Below are 22481 nucleotides of genomic sequence, written 5' to 3' on the forward strand. Positions count from 1 at the left end.
CATAGTAACACACAATTTTCTTCCTAAGCTATGAAAAAATGGGTTTGTGTCAGGTTTTTTTGTTTTGGAAATTCGTGAAATGGAGGGATTTTGTGCTTGTGTGTCGGTCAAAGAAAAAGAGGACTTTGTGAAATAGAATTTGCATGATAGGAGTGGATCCCACACAGTGGAGGAAACGGTGGGAATCCATCATTAGAAAGACAATGCCATCATTTTCGTGTGTCTATGGACCCAATTCCTTTTCGGCTTGTAGCCCACTGATCATATGGGTTACAAAAGCCCACTTTAACCACTAAACTATAATCTTAAGGTTTTCCTTTAAATACATATAAAAGAAAATCAATGCATGGGATAGTTTTATTACCCTTGGAGCTGCTAACTCTAACAAATATCAAGAGCATATCTCATGATGATTCAAAACTTAAACCCACATATTTATCAAAAAAATCAAACATAAAGCTGAATTCTAGCATGGATAGATATCTATATATAGGAAAGAATGAGACTAGGAAACTGTTAATTTTATGCTTGGGAAGTTCATTATCGAGCTAAAGGGGCGGTCCATAGCGTACATAGTATGTCGGTAGGAGGAAAAGTCATGACATGTGATGTGGCCATCTTCTTCCACTTTTGCAAATGATTTTATATTTCTATATGTACTCTAGTTTTCGTTTTGCTTGGGAAACCTTTTCAGCTTTGAGATTGATAGAAAGGGTTGGATTGATCATGTACATTGTTTGTTTAACTGACCTATCTCCATATAAAGCCAAATGTGAGCAGCAGGAGCGCATCATTGTTTTTAGATGGGGTATGATCTGTTTAAACTTAGCTCGTGACTTTTTGGTTCTACAGTGTAATTCTCATTGCTTTTTCGTTTCTCCCTTTTGCCTTTTTTTTCTCGAGAAAGAGGGAAAGAAAAGAATAGAGAGGAGGAGCTAGCATGATCGCATGGTTAGAAATCTGTCATGTCGTGTAAGGGAAAAAGGGTGGAAATGTGCAGGGAAAGGCATTTGGTTCCAAAAGTGTAGTAAATGGATGACAGTCCAAGCTCAATCAATTTGAATTGATGGCACTGAAAGATCCTCACTATACAAACTTTCCCCTCCTCTCCTTTACTTTCCTTCTCTCTATAATCTCTTTCTTTCTTTCTTTGCTTTGCTTTTGCTTCTTCTCAAACCCCCCTTTTTTTTTTGCATAAACTCAAAAAAGAGTTAAAATCTTGACCTCCCACTCTTAAAAGTCTAAACGTCTCTTTCCCATATCTTCGTTCTTCTTTACATATACTTTTAGATTTTGCCACTGTATCATAAAGTTATTGCATTACTAGTTACTGCCCACCCTCCCACCTTTTTTTTTTTTTTTTTTTTTCTCTTTAGTGCTTTAAAATCACTCTCCCAATGGCATTGGTTCAAGTGCCAAAAATGTCCCAAGTCCATATCTTGTCTGAATTCTACCTGAATATGGCCCATAAACTTCACAGCCATTGATCCCATTTTCCCGCCAAAAGCCATGGACAGATGGGGAGAGAGTGGTTATCTTCAACCCTTTTCCCTTTTGCCCTTTATGGATAGATATTGGATTTCTTTGTCTGCTGGTGAAAGTTGGGAGTTGTAATACTTGGTTTTTTAGTTTTGTTTTTTTTCCTTTGGTCATCCCTAGACTGACTTTTCTTCTTTGGGGTAATGGAAAAAAAATGTAAACCTCTGAAGTTGAGTTGAGGGATGAAAGTCAATAGCATAAAAAGCTATCAATCAATAAATAAAGGATTGGATAAGCAGTTCCTCACAAAAAGGTTGCCACTACCTGCTTTGGTTGGCGATTAGTTAAATGATAAATTTAATTAGTAATGGCATGGTAAATGCATGCATGGTGCATCATTAGCAGAGATTTATTACCAATTATTAATATGATTAAGTAATGACACAAAATTATTGTTTCTGGTTTTAGGGATTGCAATGGATAGTAAATAAATGAATATCCATTATCCATTTATTTCGGATTTGGATAGTTATAAATGGATTATTAATGAATTCAAATTCGAATGAAAAATTTACTATTCGTTCAAAATAGATACAAATAGTATCTTCTAAATATTTAATATTTAAATTTATTTAAATTTTAATAAATAGTTATAAACATTTGAATCCGTATCCGAATCTATTATTTATTTATATACGTAAACTATATAAAATTTTGTACTTATAAAAGGTTTCAGATTTAAAAAAATAATTTTTATTTATTATTAATTAAGAGTGAATAAAATTTTAAATTTGATTATTATTTATTTTATATTGTGATAAAAATTTAAACAAATGAATATTTTAACGGATTTATATATTTAAATGAATAGTACTTATTTAAACATATTCAAATTTAGATAGTAATATTAAATTCAAATAAATATTTAAAAAAATTCAAATATTATAAATATTAAATAAATTTAAATACAAATATTTAAAAAAATAATGAATATCCGCTCTATTACAATTTCTAATTGGTTTTAGGTTTACGGTGAAGGCTAGCCCACTCCTCCCATCTTTCTCTTGCAAAAAGGGTAATGTAAGTGATTGTTGGGCCGGTGCTTAAAAGCCCCAACATAAGAGTATGCAGATTGGATCCTCTGAATTGGACTCACAAATTGGTGCAAATGAAATAAGACCCAATCACACTTGTTTGTCTACTTCCGCCTGTTTCGTTACTCTTTCCGGTCCTAGATCGCTTGTTTAGCTTCACCACCGCTCGACCGTTGCGGTTCCCGTAAGCCTCGTTTCTCCGGTTCCCTGTAACTGCAATCCTTCGCCTCAACTTTTCATTTTTCCCCTCTTAAGTCATTTCTTAATTGATCGTTGCTTGTACATGAAGGAAGAAAATGGACACATTGAATTGCTGATGAATTATTGTTTTATGGTTATCATTTTCATGTTGGTATTCTGCTAAATTATGAAACTTTTATGTATTTTTCTCTAAAAGAAACCTTTTGTTGATTGATGGTGTGGGGGTTGGGTAAGGGGTGAATTACGTTTCATTTTTGTTAAGTGAAACTTTATTCAGGTGTCTCACATTTTTGTGTTAGTCCTTTCTTTTCCTGTACTGGTTTGGTAATTATTAGTGCTGATGGCTTGTTGAAGTTTTAGGTCTAGAATGGGAGATGATTAGGACAGATAATGACTGCTGATAAATGGTGTAGTTTAATATGATAGTGAGGTCGGTGGTCCATAAGCATATACCTTGGTTGGAAAGATGAGGTTTTGAGGAAAAAAAAATAATAGTACACAATGGGTGTGACCAGCCTGTGGCCATTAGATGGCCTTGGTAGATCTTGATTGGGACTTGCTTTTGGACTGTATATATAGTCTTTCTCTTGGTCATTACAACATTGTAAAGCTAGTAGAAGATAAATTCTTTTCCTAATTTGTCAGGTTCTCATACATGTGATTTGATCTTGATCCACTTCTGAAAGATATGATGGGTTGCTACTAAGATAACTAGTCAAGAAGATTTAGGCGTCCTTCGTTACTTCACATATTTTGAGAGTAGATCTGGTGAATTAGGCTCTTGTTTTGTTTTCTAAGTTCACTGTGAACTAATTGTTTTAGCTTTTCAAACACAAATATAACCATGCGATTCCCCTCTTTTTCCTATATCAGATTGTTATTTTTGTACTACATTAGATCTTTTCAAAGTGCCAAAGTGACACTTTTATACCGATATTTGAAGAATTGAAAGACTGCAGTTTTACATTAGAACAATGATGTTTATGGCTTCTTTCCATTTGTTTAGTTTGTCCATGAGTAAATTTTACCTCCATGTTAGTGGTCTGATTTTTCCATTCTTCTAACAGGAAAACAAATAATCAAATGTTTCTTTTAATTGGTCTGATAGAGTCTCCATTCCCTTTTAACTGTGTTAGTCATTCTCCTTTTATCGGATTTCTGAGTTAACCAAGAGGAAACAGGTTACCACGTTCTCTGTCTGTAACTCTGTGCTTGTGCATGTAGAAAGGGGGGAAGGGAGAGTGGGTGGAAAGAGTCTTTTGAAGATACCACTTGTTTTCCCATTTAAAGAGTGAACAGATTTGTTTTATTCTTCTTGTTCTTTTTTTGCTAATATGAATGCTCTGTCTGCAATGTATCTACTGGCCTTTGTAGTGGAAAGAAGTAATAATTTTTTAATAAGAGTCTGGTAAGAATCAAAATTTTTCTGAGACTTTTTATATGCTAGGAAATTAAGATTTTTAACATGACTTGCATAAATTCAACCAATTTGACTATTGCTGTTCTAAGCGGCATCTCTGCTATGATTGGTGTTACATGATGCCTAAGTTGTGTGATATTTAATCATGTATCAATTACACATTTCATCTTCATAGGTCTTTTATGTAAGAATGTCATTTAACATCTGCTATATCTCTTGAAAATGGAGCTGAAAAACTTGAATTACTCATGTGAAAAGTGTCAAATTTTTAAAAACATGGACCATATACTGAATGGTTTATTCTTGTTGCATACTTGACTTGTTACTATCTCTTATTGCAAATGGTATAGTTCTTTTGATTGGACTGAAAGCTTATGAAACATGACATCTCTGTTTGATTCCATTTGCCTTTTGGTATATATGCATGCCCATGTGGACATGGTTTCTGTCATTTTCTTGAGAATGACCTCTACTGTAAATTTTCATATTTTGCTAGATTGCCATCTTGTTGCCGTCACTGAATGCCTCATTGCAACTAATCAATGCTGCAGCATTTCATATTTTCATTGCAAAGAAGAGGCAAATATACTATTATGCCTCGTGCATTTCAGGTGAAAGAAAATGTTTTGTACCTATCAATAGAACATAACAAGCTTTGATAATGAAGAGCTGTCTTACGCTGCAAGTGGGGTGGAACAATTTTAATTTTCCTCTTGTAATGTGTCTCATTAACTTGTGTCTATCAACATTGCAAATTCTGTAAAACTATTAATTTTATAGTCAATTGGTGTAATGCTATTGGACCGACATCATATTTTTTTCCCTTTTCCACACATGATACCTAACTTACAGCTGAGATTTTTCTGATGTCAATTGCAAAACTTTGTTGAAGCTAAAATCATCATATAGACTACCGGGTATTTTCTGTATATCATGATATCATACAGGAGAAGAATTGTCCATATGATGTGCACTTTTGTTGGTGGGGATGCACTACCCTGCTTTTGGTTCATTGGTGATTAATTTCAAAAGGGGTCTCCACTTCTTCGGGATTTCGGTGGTGATTGGTAGCATTTGAAGTTGGTTTTGTTCGAGGATGACAACCTGGTTCTGTTGGCTTCATGAAGGGATGTCAATTGATAGGGTAGGGTATTTTCTATCATTGGCTTGAGATTTTTATATTATATATATTTTTGTATTTATATCTAACAGATATTTTAATTTTAATTTTAATTTTATTTTTACGAATATTTAATGGGTATGAGTAATTTTCATATCTTTAATTTTTTAAAAAATAAAAATAAAAATTTATTTTTTTAATTTTTTATATATATTTATGTAATTTTTTTTATAAATATATATTATTATATAAATTTTTAAGAAAAATATATTAATTTCAATTAATCTAAAATAATAATTTATATTATTTAAAAAATAACCTATTTACTAAATATTTATAAATATATATAAGATATGGGAATGAGATGAGTAATATATTATTTATTTTCATTTTCATTTTTAATAAAAATTTAAAATTTTATTTATTTTCATATTTATAATATAATATTCATTTTCATTCTTATTCAAATAAAATATTAAATTTTCTGTTAAATATGAATAAGATCAACATCTTTTAACTTGGTACGTTTGCCTTTCCTGCCTTTAGTTTAAGAGCAATTCCTTGAGCAATATATTAGTGGGTCGATCGATCTACAGGCGCTTTTCTAACTTACAATCAAACAATTCAATCAACAACATCAGTAATTTGCCGCCCAGTGGACTGCAAAAGTTAAAAATATCGATTTCTTCCAAGTTCTTCTATGACAGGCATTGACAGACCTGTTGCTGGCTAATTGATTTTTCCTGTCTTGAGGCTCCCATATGTTATTGGATGGGAAAAGAAGCTTAAAATATTCACCTTAATCAATGTTAATAGGCAAATGGTTAACGTTTTTCATACAATTTGGCTTTATTAAACGATTTGTCCTTTTCCTTTTTCATTCTAAAGTCAAATTTCTGATTGGATAACAGTTGGAACAAAGAACAGCAGCGGCATATTTCACAACTAAAAACCAGGTAGAAAATCAACCCTCCACCGCATTTAAAGCAAAAAAAAAGGTTTTCTTCCATGTCTGGTCCTCATTAATACACACCAAAATCCAGGTCACACAAGTTAAGTGCATTGCCTCCTCTATACGCGTACGACAAACAAACAAATAAGAAAAAAAAAAAAAAAGCACAACTTACGTTAATTAAGTATATTATGTATATAGAAAAGATAAAGAAAGAAACAGAAAAACCCATTCACCGCACACCTTTCATCACATATCAACATCCACCAAACAAACCCTTTTGCAAGCTACCACCATTAATGACGGTGACAACCATCCTCTGCTCATACAAAGGACCACTCTTTTTTTTTTTTTTGGTGGGGCGCTTCTCCCTAATTTGGCTGTGTTTGGTGGTGTATACAAAGCAAAGTCATAAGTATGGATTTGGTTCTCTCAAGTGTCTCACCCTCATCTCCTTATCTACCTCGTTTGGTTCTAGCAACTAAAATATGCAGACACAAGGTGGTAGGCCATCGCCCTCGTTTTTCTTTTCCATATCTATCCTCTAATCTTAACTTTCATCGAATTTCCCTAACTTTTTTTCATCACAAATACAGATATAATTAAATAAAAGGAAATTATAGTAAAAAATAACGTAAACAAAAAACAAACCTTGTATTCCCAAAGTAAAACATAACCTTATCGAACAGAATCAATCCATTTTTTTTTATTGATTCTATTCTTTGGCAGTTGATATTTGATGAGAATCAAAAGACATAAGAAAAAAAAAAGGGCGGTGCCTATGAACAGTTGTTGATTTTTGTTTTCATTTTTTGGGTTATGATCGTCACTTTTGTATCGTTTCAATCTTCTTCGGAGCTTTCGGGATACTTGTTCAAATCAGGCTTCAGGAAAACTCGACTATGGTTTGATGATTTTGATGATGAAGCGTGATGAAGCGAGGTTTGTAAAGCGTCGACTTTAGCCCCCACCTCGGTTGCTTTCTTGCGTATGGAAGCGGGTGAGATATCCCTAATGTCATCTTCTTGTAATATGAGGTCAGGGAAGTTGAGCCTAGCGGAAGGCCCACGCAAGTAGAAAACTGCGGTGTCATAGGCACGAGCAGCTGCTATAGGAGTGGTGTAAGAGCCGAGCCAAATCCTAGATCTCTTGTTTGGTTCTCTGATTTCAGCCACCCACTTGCCCCACTTCCTCATCCTTATCCCTCTGAATGGCTTCTCTTTTTGCTGTTGCCTTTGCTTCCTCTTCTCTCCGCTTGTTGAACTTGAACTTGAACAACAATCACCTTCCATGACAGAACAAAAAAAAAAAAACCCTAAACCCTCAACAAGTATCCTAACGGAAAAAAAAACTAATCCCTTTGCTTCAAAAGCTATTCTCTATTATATATAAATAGAAGAGGATACTACATGAGAAAAGAGAGGGGGAAAGGGCATGCAGAGGAAAGAAGTATTAGTTTCCCACTTGGCTGCTAGTCGATCGTCTGGGCACGGCCGCCACGTTGATGTTCATTAAAATAAATCCAAATGTGGCCGACATAATCCATCAGCCCCATCTGATCTTTCTTTCTATTCTATATATCAGCAGCCTACAAAAATTATACACGAGCACACCCAAAACTGTTATTCTCTTGGTGAGTATGAAAGGGTATTTGGTAATTTAACCAAACCAAATATATTAAAAAAAAAAAAAAAAAACTAACGTAGCTGCTTGTTAGCATATGAGCGCCGACGTGTTTCTGCTCCCAGCACGCAAACTTCCTGGATTATTTCTAAGTATTTTTTTTGTCTTTTTCTTCTTTTTTTTTTTTTTTCCGAATATACTCTAAATCAGCAAATCATTCCCAAATTAAAATTCTTATCAAATGATTTTATATCATGAACAAGTTGGCATTGTCGTAATTAGAAGTATTGCTTACAAGTTAATTTTACCTTAATTTCACCGGTTTGAGCTATGTCATGTGTATTAATTTATTCGAGAACACATCACACATTTAAATTGACTTTTTTTTACTTCAAATGTAAATCTTAATCATCAAATTATAAGTAAAAATTTTTTTAGAAAAGAGATTATAACTTACTTGAAGACAGAGAAAGTAATCTAATTATAAGCTTTAATTTTTTTTTTTTTATAAAAAAGATTATAACTTACTTGAAAATAAAGAAAATAATTGTAAATATTAAAATTTAAATTTAAAATTTATTAAATATCATCTTTTAAAAATAATTATATAAATTAATTAAATTAAATTATGAATTTAAATTACTATTGTTACACATTTCTAAGGACTTAACCATGATTTTCCGTCACTTTGATTATTGACTATTAAAACCAAACTATGCATTAAAGGTTTATACAAATAAATCTTTTAAAGGCTTTTGGATGAAAATTCAAACCTTCTTTTGAATTATTACAAAATAATATATATAGCATAAAACTAAGGGTAGAATTTTCTGCAAGGTGAAAATGTCAGGAGTAGGCACCGTTAGCTTCTTCCACTTGGTCTTCTACTGCCCTTGTCGCCGTTGAATCTAATTACCTAATCAAAGGGTGCTGCCGCATTCTTTAATTAGATTTTCCAAAGTCAGGATTAATTTTACGATCTTTAATTATAAAACATATATTTTTTTCAATCAAAATTTTTTGGTAATAAAATGGATATGCGGCTCAACAACTAAACAACATGAATGGCTTGACCCGCCTACTTTCTTCAATTATTGGGTGGATAAAACAGTTTGATGATCTTCAGTGACCTGTTTTTTCATCATTATCTTATAATAAAACACAAGTGATCTGTTGAAAATTATTAGTATTTTGTATATCAACAACTCTAGCCCTTTCATTCATCTCATATTCCTTTTTTTTTTTTTCTTTTTTTTTCACTCTTATCTCCTTCAATCTTAACATTCTGTAAGTCATAAAATGAAAAACATCGATAAGACTGAAAATAAATCGAAAAAATATATATCTGTAATTCATTTTTTTATTTTTAAAAATATTTATGTTCCATTTGTATTCATTAAAAAAATTATTTTATTCGTTCAAATTCATTCGTTTAAATAATAAATTATTTATATTCAATTTGTATTCGTTCAATTAAATTAAACGAATTTATTCGTAAATATTAAATGAATATATCCACAAACATATATAATCAAACATATTCATGAATAATAAATAAATTATAATCAAACAAATGAATCTTAAATAAACATAAACGAATCTTAATAAATATAAATAAATCTTAAAATACGATAAAGTAAAAAATAAAAATGTAATTTTATTAGTATTATTATAAACAAACAACAAATGAATATTAAACAAACAAATTTCAAACAAATTTTAAACAAACTTGTTCACAAAAATAAACAAACAAAACAAATCTTTATTCGTGTTCAATTCATTTAATAATAAATATAAAAATGTTGATCAAAATCGTTAGTTAAACTTAACAAACAAACATAAACAAATAAAAATCGAACATATTTACAAATAGTTCGTCGAAAATTTTATTCGTTTATACCCCTAGGCATAGGTCTTTGTCACCTGCTGACCTCATACCAAAACCTGATAAACGACCTCAACCTGTCATTTGGAAATTAAAAAGGGAAAAAAAAAATAATAGTAGTAGTAACATATTCAACAAGACAGATGACCTTTTTTTCTTTAATCTAGCGAGGAGTAGGATAACCATTAAACTCAATCTTTAGGTATAGATCCAAACCTTATCCTAAAATTCTTTCTGATATTAAAAAACCAGTCTAAGAGCTGCTACTTTTTGATTCTGATATATAGTGCAGTACCCTTTATTCAGATAGGACATCCTTAATCTCTAAACATAACCAAAGATCAATGACAGAATAATTCAGCCTGACTGCCCCATGACTCATGCTCGAAGGCAAATCTTGAATGCATAGTTTTTCAATTGGTTAGTTGATCAGTGCAAATCTGAGGCCTCATCTATAGAAGATTCCATGACAATGTCCCACTATGCTATGAAATTATGCAAGCATGATTGAGCACTAGACCAATTATTAAGCATGATAACCCTTCAAAGCTGATTGATATGGAACAGTAAATCCTATTGATGCCGATAACAAAGCCATCAAATCAAGATTAAATATAAAACATTCTAATCTTTATTTATTAAAGGTCCAAATTCTTCTCAAAATTTATCATCATTATCATCTTAATCGGTTCAAGAATAGTGTCTAGACCTAATTTTGTTACTTCGACAAAATAACTACCAATTTCTTTTCAAGTTGTGGCAACATCCCTTTATCCTTGTCCTAAATCACCTATGATTGGAGGAACTTCACTGAATCATTGGACATGACCCTAATATCATCAATTAAAAGGCTGAAAGGTCATGATCCACTAAACCTGAGAAAGGACCTCTGCTGGTCAGGGGCCATGAACTCCTGCAATTAGTGCAGCAAAAGGAATTATGAGCAATCAACTCGTCCAGGATCAATACAGACAACAGCCTTTAAAGGCCACCAGATATTTCTGAAACTCCATGACATTGAACTGAGACGAGGGAGGTTATGACAATCAAAGCGACAATCAAAGCACAATAGTAAAACAATTAAATATTTCTAACTAACATGTCTGCCCATTTCCTTTGTTCTTCTATCTCCAAAATGACACAGTAAAAGCTTTTCATCCCATTAATTCCCTTCTCGTTTCCTCATTTGCTCCTTCTTGTAAATCGAATTTCAGGAGAAATTTATCACAAAACCTTCTATTTATGCAACACTCCACAACCCCTGTTTTCAGTATCGCATCTTAATGCACACTAACAGAATTGTAGTCGACAGAGACTAAGGAGAAGCAATCATTCCCCTCCAATAACAAGCAAGAGACAAATCAATCAAGAATCAGCATCCTCTTATTCTCAAATTCTCTGTTTTTTGTTTTTTACACCTTTTAGTACTGATTATTCTTCTTCTCATACCCAAACAAACTCCAAGCTATAACTTAAAGGATTTTAAATTTTTCTATTTCAACTTTGAAGTTACCACCCAAACATTTGGATTGGACAAAAAAGACCACACATGAAACCAGCAATTAGGCAACATCATTTGGGTATCACCCACGGGAATAGTTCATCAACATAGCAAGGCAACAGAAACTTGATCTGATTAACCAAGACAAACACTAATCTAAAGTGACAGCAAAAAGTATGATTTATTAGTACAAGGTAGATAGATAATTAGAAGTTTTACACATAAAAATCCAAACAATTAAAATGAAAATAAGTAAGCAACCATGTTCCACCACTGTCCACTGATCAAGTTCGAGACACACAAACACAAAGCAGCTTGTGTACCAAAATAGATGAGGCACATAGCAAATTGGTGTTGAACCAGAAAATGATTCTAAATGCATAGCAATGCTGCAGTTTCCCTCTTGTTAATACCTATATAACATTTCAATTTTCAAGCTATCACTAGTAAACTCTACACCATCAAAAGAAAATAACATAGAGACAATATGAGGCAGATATTTACCACTAGCAAATCTGAAGACAATGGAGAACCACAATCAGCAAATGCCACCATTAGGATTTTTAACTCTTATCAAACAAGCAGCAAAGTCACTGATAATATAAATTACAATCTCTTTCCCATTCTTCCCTGTATAAGTTCCAATTCCTGATTTCCATAATCATATAAGTTCCTCATATAAGTTAAAATTCCGGACTGTCATAACTAACCAAACTTTACTCATCAATAATATCCATCTTCCTCAAAAAACACCTCATCCTCACTATCATCCAAAAAGTAATTTACATCACCAACTCCCTCAATCTCCCATTCATCCTCATCTTCCTCCCCTTCCGAAAACAATGAAATCCTCACACCACCAAACTCAGTCCTTTCTACCACAAGGTCATTCACCACCCCATCCAATTCCCCCACACTCCCACCATCAAATTCTGAAACCGAAAACAACCCATCATCCTCACTCCTCTTCCTCCTCCTTTTAGGCACCAAATCTTTCTCTGTAACCTCCCCATTTTCCACCCCAATCCAAGACACCCATAAATCGGCATGTCTTCCCAAAGCCCTGTTCCAATCCCCTACAACCACAGTCCCCAAATTCGCCTCCTTTGCCCTCTTGAGCATGTCCACAAAATCCTTGTCATCCGAAACCAAAAATAACCAATCAATCCCTCTACTCATGGAATGCTGCATTTGTCTTTTCAATGCCCAATCCGCCGCTTGGGGCTTATCCTCCACTGTCTTAACATAAACCCCAGCTCTCCTTAGCTCTCTCGCCAAACCATACCCAACCTTCGGCGTAACCAAACTCCTCGCCGCTTCGTTATACTTATGATTCCCACTTATATACCTTTCCTTAAACCGCTGTCGTTTCTTTCCTTTCAATGATTTCATTCTGTTTAACTTCTTTTGTCGCTCCCTTTCATGTAACTGCTTGAAATGTTTCTTCAAGTCCAAATTTGTCTTGCATTTCCGACCGCAAACTCCACAAATGTAAAGTTCGGATGGAGTTACGATTCCTTTGCGTTCGAGGATGTCGAGGCTTTTCCTCTCGCGTCGTTCTTGTAAGACCCACGGAGGCAAATGGATGAACGCGTGACGGTTAGCGTATGCTGACATGTCAACGACTTCCCCGAAATTTTCAGCCATTTTTTTCAAGGCCAACGCCGCCTCGTATGGCGGTCCGCGCGGTGGTTTATTGTCGAGGTCCCACAAGATAACCACTTTTTCCTGTTTGGGAGCGTAAACGCCTTGCTTGTTCCTTACCAGGTCGATTTCCACGGCGTTGGCGTTGGATTTGACGGTGAGATGGCATTTGCGTGGTGGGTATTTGGTTTTGAAGGGTGTGGTGAAAGTGGGTGAGAGTGAGTGGGAAAAGAAGAGGTCTGGTTTGGAGTGGATAGGGGAGGGCTGTAGGTAAAGGGATTTTAAGGAGTTGCAGAGAGGATTCATTATCGTGCTGAAGCTAGTTATCCAAAGCTTAAGTTCTAAATATCAACAGCCGGCGAGCTATGGGCCATTTACTAGACCTGTTAAGTCGGGCTTTTTCAGAAATTGCAGATCCATAAATGATAGTTTATGGGCCTATTGCATGGTTTTTCTTTATGATGGAAACGGTAGATATGGGCCTACGTATTTGTAAAAGCGTGTTTATGTTATGCATTGGGGCCTTCGATTTTTCTATATTGAGGGGAAAAAAGAAAAAAGGAAAGAAACCAATCAAATTGGATAAACATGTAGATTTTCGAAATTCTAGCCAGAAGAATGTTGGATTTTGTGGTGGTGCAAATTTCTACGCCGGGACATGCTACTTTTGTTTTCTCAGGTCCCAGGTTTATCGCCAAGCAACTCTACAGCCAATCATTCCTAGTGTGCGTGACTGTCTGCAACAACATGGACAAATAAGATAAAAAAAAGCTCTTACTTCAATGGTTTTGCCTGGTGCCTGGTGATCCTGCCAAAGAAAATGGTTCTATTTGCAGTTGATAATCACCATGCTGGCTTTTCATTTTCTTTGTCCCTTTCTTTCCCTTTTTCTTGTCAACTTTGATAAAAAAATAAAAGCCCTTTGTCATTAACAAGGCTATGGAGGGGATAGAAAGGAAAACTGTTTGATAATTGACTTCATCAATGGTCTATTTCTTGCTTTTAGCTTCTCACTATTACTTTTCCAATGCATTTTTTTTTCTAAATAAGACATGGCACCCTCCTTTTTGTTCCGCATTTTGGAAAACAAAGTGTTTCTCAAAATCTTTATGGTTTCTCTTTAAGATCCCCCCCCCCCCCCCCCCGTCCCCCCGAATTATGGCAATTATCTTTGGAATTATGATCCATTCTTTTTGTCAACTATTACCAAACAGTATGATTATTAAACTGATGATTGCTTTTATGTTTTATTATGATACAGGGGATGACTGAGGAAGCATCAAGTAACCAAACTTTAGTGGGGCTTCTGAAGTTGAATTATTGGTTTTAATTCACTTCTGTTTTGAGTGGTCATAAGATTGTCAGCCATTGTAAAGTGTAGCAGGACTTGAATTCCAATCTCAACATGTACAACATTTTCTCTATATCAGGATGAGATCTCGTTCATAAAAAAGTGCTTAGTGCTTGAATAACATTAATGAAATTATATTTTTGTTTGATTATATTAAAATAGGATAACTATAAAAGGTCAACGTAGTTTTTTTTTTCTTTTCGTTTAAAAATAAGAAAAACAGTTGCTATTTTGATGATTTTTCAGGAATATAGAGGCCTCTCATTACTTTGCAGATGAAACATAATTTGTCTGGCAAAATGACAGGGAAAGCATACAAATCACAATCCCTTAAGACTTTATTGCCAATATTTAAATAAATACAGGGCACTAGAGTGACATCTAAGATGCCTAAAGCAAATCACTACCTTAAAAAAAAAAAAAAAAAAGGCTGAACCTCTAATAGAAATCTTATACAAAAATCTGAAGTTCCCACTATGGAAGTCAGCCAACACAACACAAGCAGTGTCCCCCCCCCCCCCCCCCCCCCAATTATATCCAGGAATATGTAGCCTTTTTCTTCCAGGGCTAGAGATCATGCCTAATGAGACAAATTTTCAATTAGGAAATGTCATGTATTTTTCTTCTCAACCAGAATGATGAAAGTCAATTAAACTATGTATTTCAGACACCCTTATTTAAATACATTGCATTCATCTGAATATGGCACATTTTTAATGAATGTTCAATGTTCTAGCAATCTTCTTGCCATGGTCTCAAGAACCCTCTACAAACACGAAACGATTGCTTTTGCATAGAATTCCAAAACAGTAGATTCTACATGGGATTAATTGTAAGTCGACCAAAACCTACCAACATGTACTACAACAAAAATCATGTTCCCTATTTTCTTGGTCACTTTTCTCAACCTTTTTCTTTCACACTTTCCCACCCCCTTTGCTGGAGCCCCAAATGCTTAATTGTCTCCTATATGCAGATATCAAACAACAGACGGTGAAAACAAATGAAAGCATAGCACCTTCAACGAGAATTTGGACTTAAGGTTTTTCTAGAAGGGCTTACTGACAAGTTACAAATTTACAACTTAAAAATTCTCTCTCTGCCCTTTGAAAACAAAAATGCAATGAATCAATAAATAAACGCGTGTTTTAATGAGGAAGGAGTGTCCGTCACACTAATTAAAGAATGGACCATAAATAAAGAAAACGTTAACGCCTAATCCCTCGAAATGGTTCCTCTCCTTCACTGCTTTACTGTTTTGCTTACACCAGAGCTTCTGCCTTTCTTGAACCAGTCTTAGTCCACGCTTGCCTTGCCCTTTTTTTTCTCTTCATAGTTTCTTTCATCTTCCTTCATTATCGTTTTCTTCACGAAATACATTTTCAGAAAAGAAAAGTGAAACTAGTGGAAATAAAAATCAAGAAGCCGTAGAGAGTTAAGCTATATAGTTTGAGAAAAGAGAGATGCTTGAATGGATATATGCGGTAGCGGCGACCATCGGAATTATTGTGATCCTTTTTATTGTGTTTATATGTAGGTGGTGTTATCATAAAGACCGTAAAGATATAGTTGATGAGAACAGGGCTGCTAGGACTGAAAATTTTCAGGAGGGGATTGTCAGACTTCAACAGGAGAGTCTACATCATCACCAGCTTGATTTAGATAACAAGAGAAGAGGAAATTACTATGTTTTTCGACGTGGGGTTTCAGCAAAACCTTTATTTAATTGGGCTGATCATCCATCTCTCATCACAGATGCAGTTGAAAATGGATGGTCTAGATTTGGCTTCACAGGCTACATGTCATCTCCGTCTACAAGATCAAGCCTGTTGGGGTTATGTGCCGCTGGTGATTTTGGAAGAGGAAATAATATAGAGATAAACTGGGAAGTAAGTCAGGGATCAGCAGATTTCATGCAAAAGATTAGGCTAAATTCTGGGTCTAAAAAGATATGGCGTCATCCTATGGCTGCAGCATCTGTTATTAGAACAGCTTTGCCTTTGCCAGGGCCTCCCTTGGGGAATTCTGCTTTCCCTCAGGAGGCCTATTTCGAGATCACCATTTTGTATTGCAGAGGAGATGATCGTGAGTCAAGTGACAAGCTGAAGGAAGGTGAGAGGACAAAATTGATCCAAGAAAATTCCAATCCAAAAGCAAATTCAGAATCTTTTGTCCATGTTACGATCAGCAGTCATGATATTAGCAAGATTGAGGAATTAAAGCTTGCAACTAAAGATGATGGAAAAGGTGAAGCAGTAATGTTATCAGTGGGACTAACTGCAGGAGGCTCTCTTCCTTCTAAGCTGCCTGGGAGCTATCCAGGATCCATCGGTTTCAATTCAGATGGTTCTGTCTATCTAGATGGTAACTAATTTTCATCATTTTTTTTTCTATAAAATCTCTAATTACCATTTCAGAAAATGAGCAACCCATTTTTTAGAAGTTAATGGAGATTAAACACACCCCATTTATAGATGAAATAGTAGTTCAGAAGTTTGTCCTGTGTTTAGCAATACAAAAATTGGCTACCCGCCATTGAATCAGTCTCTCAACTAAAAGGTCTCCAAAATTAGATCCCCAAAATTAGCCTGACCCTGAAGTTTGAAAAGAAGGCCCATTGCCACATGGTCATGAATTATGTATAGAGAAGTATTATTTATTATTTAGGCTAAGACCACTTAATCAGTTAATCGTGTCACCCTTCACTGTATCATGAATTATGTATGCTTTAACTCATGCTTTATTCTATTCCAGGAATTAAACTTGTGTTTGAATCTGGGAAAGAAGACTGGGGGAAAACAGAGAAGGTGATAGGTTGCGGGTTCAATCCTAGGCAAAAGAAAGTGTTTTTCACATTAGACTCGGAGCTGATACATGTAATAAATTGCAAGTCTGAGGAATTTGGAACTCCTCTTTATCCAACTCTTGCAGCAAACGATGATGTTTTGGTTCTAGCTAATTTTGGACAAAGCGCATTTGCATATGCTCCAGCAAATGGACAACGGACACCAAATCCATGCTTCATTGCCCCTCTTGTAAATTCCCCTACTGCTGCTCTCGGCTATGAAGACAGCAAAGAGCTATTTTCAATGGGAAGAATTGATTCCCAATGGCTTAACAGGTGCACAACCAAAGGCAGCCACAACAATGGGACTAATTATCCAACAACAGAATTTGATGAGGAGTCTGAGGCTGATTTATTTGAAATCGTCTTGGATAATAATGGAAGATCCCCCAACTCAGTTTTTTAGCTACAAGACTGACAATGTTTTTGCAATGAGTATCTCCGAGTTGTCTTGATTTTGGCATTGAATGCAGTGTTTCATTTGAGAGTGCCATGGATTGGCCGTACATGGAGGAAGCATAGAGTTTCAGTAGAAGGTTGATAGATTTTACTTGAATAGTTGAACCTCTGCAATATTTAGCAGCTTGTTCATCATCAAAATACATAGACAGAAACAGGTTTTATGAGTAATTGGGATCTGAAATACTTGAATTCATTTTAAGCTTTTACATTTGTTCACCTAACCTTCTGCCTATGTAATTTACATTGTATAGTATAGAATTCAATAGCATTTATTCATTTTTGGATCTTTTTGCCCATATTTGACCCTCAAACTCAATCGTTTAACATTTCAAGTATCAAAATCAAGACCATCTCCATAAGAAAAAGCAAAAAAGAGCACAGGAAAAAAGGAATAAGGAAAGCAGAGAAATCCCCTGGGTGGGAAGTGGTAAAAAGATGAGATGCCAAATGCCAAACCTTACTCACCGTTAAATATTTGTCAATGGATTCAGCTAACAAAACTAGTGCCGCGTCAAACTTTTGTTGGTGAAGGGATCGGATTTCAAGATCAGATGTTTCGGAATAAAATTTCTGGGATACTCCCAAGTCGTGTAATCATCAAGTTGAGAGAAAAGTCTGGACATCAAAACAGTCCACATCCAAGGTTGCTTGCTTGCTTGGAATAATGTCAGAACCCAACATTCAACCTAAGGCAGCTCCGTTGAAGAAAAATAAGAAAGAAAATGCCAGGGATACGTAGCACTTAGTCCCATTGAAAATGGACTCTAAGGCAGCCATGGGATTTAATCAACTAACAAATAAGTGCAATGGATGAGGATTTGGGGACTGTATGTGTTAATGATAACATGAGTAATCGTGTCAGATTTGGTGTTTAGCAGACCCTTAATCAGATTATGAATTGAAGTTAGGAAATTTGTAGTTGCGTTGACTTGAATATAGTGTAAACAAACACTGACGGTCCTTCGAGGGACCTGAACAATGGGGCATTCTCAAGAAACAGAGAAACTTTTTTTGACCTGTAAAAGGTGAGAAGATTTTCCACCAAGAAAAAGGAGCAATAAGAAAAACGTGCAAATTGACATCAATTGTGCTTTTTTTTTCTTCTTTATATTTTCTTTCTTTGGTCAAGCTCCAGTTTTTTCACATTATCCGGTTCTAATTACTTGTTTTGCTCAAGTTTTCGCAGGTTAGCTTCCTGCCAGCAAACTCCAATAATCAAATACAAAGCTGAAAACGTTAGAGTTTTCCACAAGGTATGGCTCAGCATCGAAGTGAAAGAGTATTAAAGGAAAGAGATTATAGCCATGTAAATATTCGATAAAGACTTTGGACAAGACTTTGCTAATAGTAAACTTAGTAATTACCACGTTTTATTGATGTTTATACTTTATAAACAAAGCAAAATACTACAACTAATACATTTCTCCCAAAAAAAAAAAATCTACTAATATACTTGTTAAAACTATCAAACATCGGATCCTGTTGCGATTTGCTGTATCCTGGCATTTATGGCCGTTGTCTCAAAAACATTCAATGCCAGTCTGGTCTGGTGCTTTAACTCCTCATCCTGCAGTGTTTCAAGTCTCAACCCGTCCAACCCCAATGGCCAAGAGTCCAAAACAAAGGCTCCTTAGGCCTTTGAACTCATGGAGGAAAACTGGAAAAGTGAGTCAATGAACTAGCGTTACCCGAGAGGAATATGGGACCGCATGGGAAATTGGCCCAACTCCAAGGCAAGTTCATGATGGGGAAAGTCTGCCAATCCAATACAGTAGGACGCCCGGGAGCCATATTTTCAATTGGAAATAGGGTGGTTTCAAAGATTTTGGCACATTGTTTTACATTCTTTCAAAAATTTAAAAGTTTAATGTATATTATTTTTATTTTTAATTATTTTAATCCCAGTCCTTATAAGGCCTTTAAGCCTGATCACCTGTAATTGTTTTGCACGCCATTATTATCCAGGCCTAACAGACAACCTATTTCTCCATCTTTATTTCTTTTCCTTCCATTGGTTTCCTTCCCAAAAAACAATAATTAATAAACCTGTACTGTATCCTTTCTAGTGGTTTATTTTTTCTTTCATAATTGGCAGAGAAAAGAAAGCAAAAAGTTTGGTGTTAATAGATAAGCATGGCCTTTTCTACTAGACATGTCAAAATCTCTCTCTCAATTAAATCATGGTACTAACATTTTTATTAGTTTTCAATGGAAAATTGTTTAGTTGAACCCAACTCATTTTCTACCAAAGGACAAAAAACTCACAGATCAATGGAAACGATAGAAACAAAATAGCATGGCCCTCAATTTGGCTGGAAAATGTGTCTATTTTGTAAAGATTCTTGGCAGAGTAGAGCCAATCATCAATGCATTTGATTGTGATTTATAACTACAAATTAACAAAGTTTTATATTTGATATTGGTGTATAATAAATTAGATAATATTATTTTATTAATGAATAAATATTTATTCTTAAAATAAATAAACAAAAATAATATTTTTTTAAAATTTACTTATTAATGAGAAAATATCATTTAATTTATTTAATTAATAAAATAATATCATTTAATTCATTGATAATATATAGAATCTATACACAAACATACATCCAATATAAACCCTATTATCAAAAGGCCTTAAGAGTTGCATTCCCTATTATTTACAAACATATGATATACCCCAAAGCACTAAAAAAAGCCACAATCTAATTGCAAAATGAAGGCATGGGCATGATGAAGGCCTACAACCCTGCACATGTTTTGTCTCCAACACATTGAAAAAGCTTTTAGTTTTATCATCAAAGGTTTTACAATCAGAGTGCACAAACATCTTTTAGCAGCATTTGTGGTGTTTTATTCAGGAAAAAACTATGATGGTGTACAAGAAAAAAAATCTACTAAAAGAAAAAACAAGTTTGATTTGTTTATTGGCTTTCTGGTTGACGCTAGAGGCTGAAGGTAATAATTATGCCCTTAGGAATCATAACTTTTCTATGAAACCTCAGATCGTGTAAATATGTACTTGAAATACAAAAGCCTAGTGCACTGATTAACAGAACTGAGTGATTAGACAGCAGGAGGATGGTCCAAATTAGGTTAATGACTGTGTTAATGATTCTGGTAAATAAAGGAGAAGACTGAAAGAGTTTGCTTGTGAGAATGATGGAATGGAAGGGGACAGAAAGATTGGTGCTTGGATAAAAAGTAAAGGGTTGAGAATAATTTTTAGTGATGTACAGGAGGTGGGAGCATGTGATGCAAAGCTCCCACATGGGGTAGAAAGCACAAGGAAAAAAAAGGTGGGTTGGAGACAGAAGAAGGTTGGAACTTGGAAGGGTGGGGATATTAAAGAATAATGCACTATCTGCACAGTTCCAGCTAAAAATTTAGTGAAAAAAAGCTACCTGTTTTGGTTTGAAAATGAGTTTAATTTCCTCCAATCATGTGGACAAATCATGGTCTTATGAGATAAATGCTCGGTTGGTTTCCAGTAATTTTAAGCAGTTGATTAAATTGCCGAAAGCTGATTCGTTTGTTGACTGATTCCAGAAAGAAGATTTTTTAGAGGAGAAAACGTGGGAGAACTTGCATACTTGAAGCAGATTGGCTAGAAAATGAGGTGGAGACTGGATAGATCAATTAAGAGTATATATGAGGAACCAGGGAGGACCAATTGATACAGATTCTATCATTTTATACATAGTTGGTGTAATCATTCATCTTATTATTTTACTGAGAGGAAAAAAAGAAAACAGGTGCAAGATTTATGTCCTTTGGCTGTAGTTGATGTTCAATTGTTGTTTGAGATTTCCTCCTACCTGCAAGATAGGGAACAACACTTTTGGTTTTGATGTTTCTCTATCAGGAGCTCACCTTTTTACAGGAGGAACTTGCAATGATCATACAAATTGCATTCCCTTGGTTCATTTCTTTTCTATAAAACCATAGGTAAAATGTTTTTAAGACAACATGAAAAGGCTGATTAATATGCAATGTAAGTCCGTTCCTGAATTACTCGAAGTTTCATACACATATGTACGCACATTCAATACAATACTCTGAGAATAAAAATGAAATTTCATGTACATTTCAGACACATATACATGTATAGCATTTGGAGCAACGAAATCAGTACTTCTTAGACGGATAATGTACCAACGTCCAATTATTCTTATATATTCACCTTGTGAGCTATGACAAGACATGTAAAGGTGCAATATAGCAACATTACAATATGTGTAGAGAAAACCAAAATCATTGGTTGGACATAAAACAAAATGTGGAAACTACTTCAACAATATTGACTGGTAGAGTGACATGAAAGTATATACAAGACAACTCAACTGTATTTCAAAGTGCTGCTTTTACAGTCAAGATGTGAAATTATTGATAACAGTGACAAAGGAATGTGTATTTTAGAACCCTTTTCAAGGTTGGTAAGATGGAATGATCATTTTAAATTGAGGAAATCTCAAAGGGTAACAAGTTTTACTCAGTGGGGCTTTCTTTAGTTGCTTGGTCTGCCTCCAATCTAACGGTCGAATTGGAAAAAATCCAATGAATGGTGAGTTAGGTTGAGGAAAAGGAAACTTGGGGTTAGGGTTTTTGCATCAGCTTTTTTTTTTTTTTCTCTTTTCCCCTGTTTCCCCTTGCTCATTCCTTGTGAATGAAGGTGTTAGACATGTGGCTGAAAGAATTGGTTCAATGACAAGTTTGCTTAACTTACAGTCTACCGCATCAACAAAAGGCAAGCAAGCCAAGCAAAGGGTCTGCAATTTTCCTTTTTGAATAATGATAAATGTCTCAATTGTTAGCTAAATAGGGTCATTTGTTATGACTTAATCCTATAAACAATAAAAGTCCAACTAAAAATAAATAAATAGGATTCTTCCGAAACCCTTGTC

The 22481-nt window shown here is 34.6% G+C and overlaps 2 protein-coding genes and 1 pseudogene across 4 annotated transcripts; 1 reads left to right on the forward strand and 2 right to left on the reverse strand.

Moving 5' to 3' along the window:
* Nucleotides 1-6901: 6901 nt before the first annotated feature.
* LOC111301172 (ethylene-responsive transcription factor RAP2-1 pseudogene) lies at nucleotides 6902-7746 on the reverse strand (annotated as a pseudogene). The gene has a single exon (XR_016340808.1). The product of XR_016340808.1 is annotated as an ethylene-responsive transcription factor RAP2-1 pseudogene (transcript).
* Nucleotides 7747-10382: 2636 nt separating this feature from the next.
* Nucleotides 10383-13247, reverse strand: LOC111318786 (C2H2-like zinc finger protein). Of its 2 annotated transcripts, none has more exons than XM_089758179.1 (2): nucleotides 11780-13247; nucleotides 10383-10687 (listed from the first exon to the last, which is right to left on the reverse strand). In XM_089758179.1, exon 1 carries the CDS (start codon nucleotides 13223-13225, stop codon nucleotides 11999-12001), a length of 1227 nt encoding a protein of 408 aa, XP_089614305.1. In that variant the 5' UTR covers nucleotides 13226-13247; the 3' UTR covers nucleotides 10383-10687; nucleotides 11780-11998. The 2 variants fall into 2 exon arrangements, with proteins under 2 accessions (XP_089614305.1, XP_022714417.1); XM_022858682.2 differs by lacking the exon at nucleotides 10383-10687 and adding an exon at nucleotides 11433-11688.
* A 2199-nt stretch (nucleotides 13248-15446) lies between these two features.
* LOC111274092 (uncharacterized) lies at nucleotides 15447-17861 on the forward strand. The gene is made up of 2 exons (XM_022858769.2): nucleotides 15447-16634; nucleotides 17025-17861. The coding sequence occupies exons 1-2, from the start codon at nucleotides 15734-15736 to the stop codon at nucleotides 17519-17521; spliced, it is 1398 nt and encodes a 465-aa protein (XP_022714504.2). The 5' UTR covers nucleotides 15447-15733; the 3' UTR covers nucleotides 17522-17861.
* Nucleotides 17862-22481: the final 4620 nt, after the last annotated feature.

This window comes from Durio zibethinus, chromosome 3 (genome assembly GCF_047325235.1).
Source record: "Durio zibethinus cultivar Kanyao isolate XHJ-2024 chromosome 3, ASM4732523v1, whole genome shotgun sequence".
NCBI classification, from domain to species: Eukaryota; Viridiplantae; Streptophyta; class Magnoliopsida; order Malvales; family Malvaceae; genus Durio; species Durio zibethinus.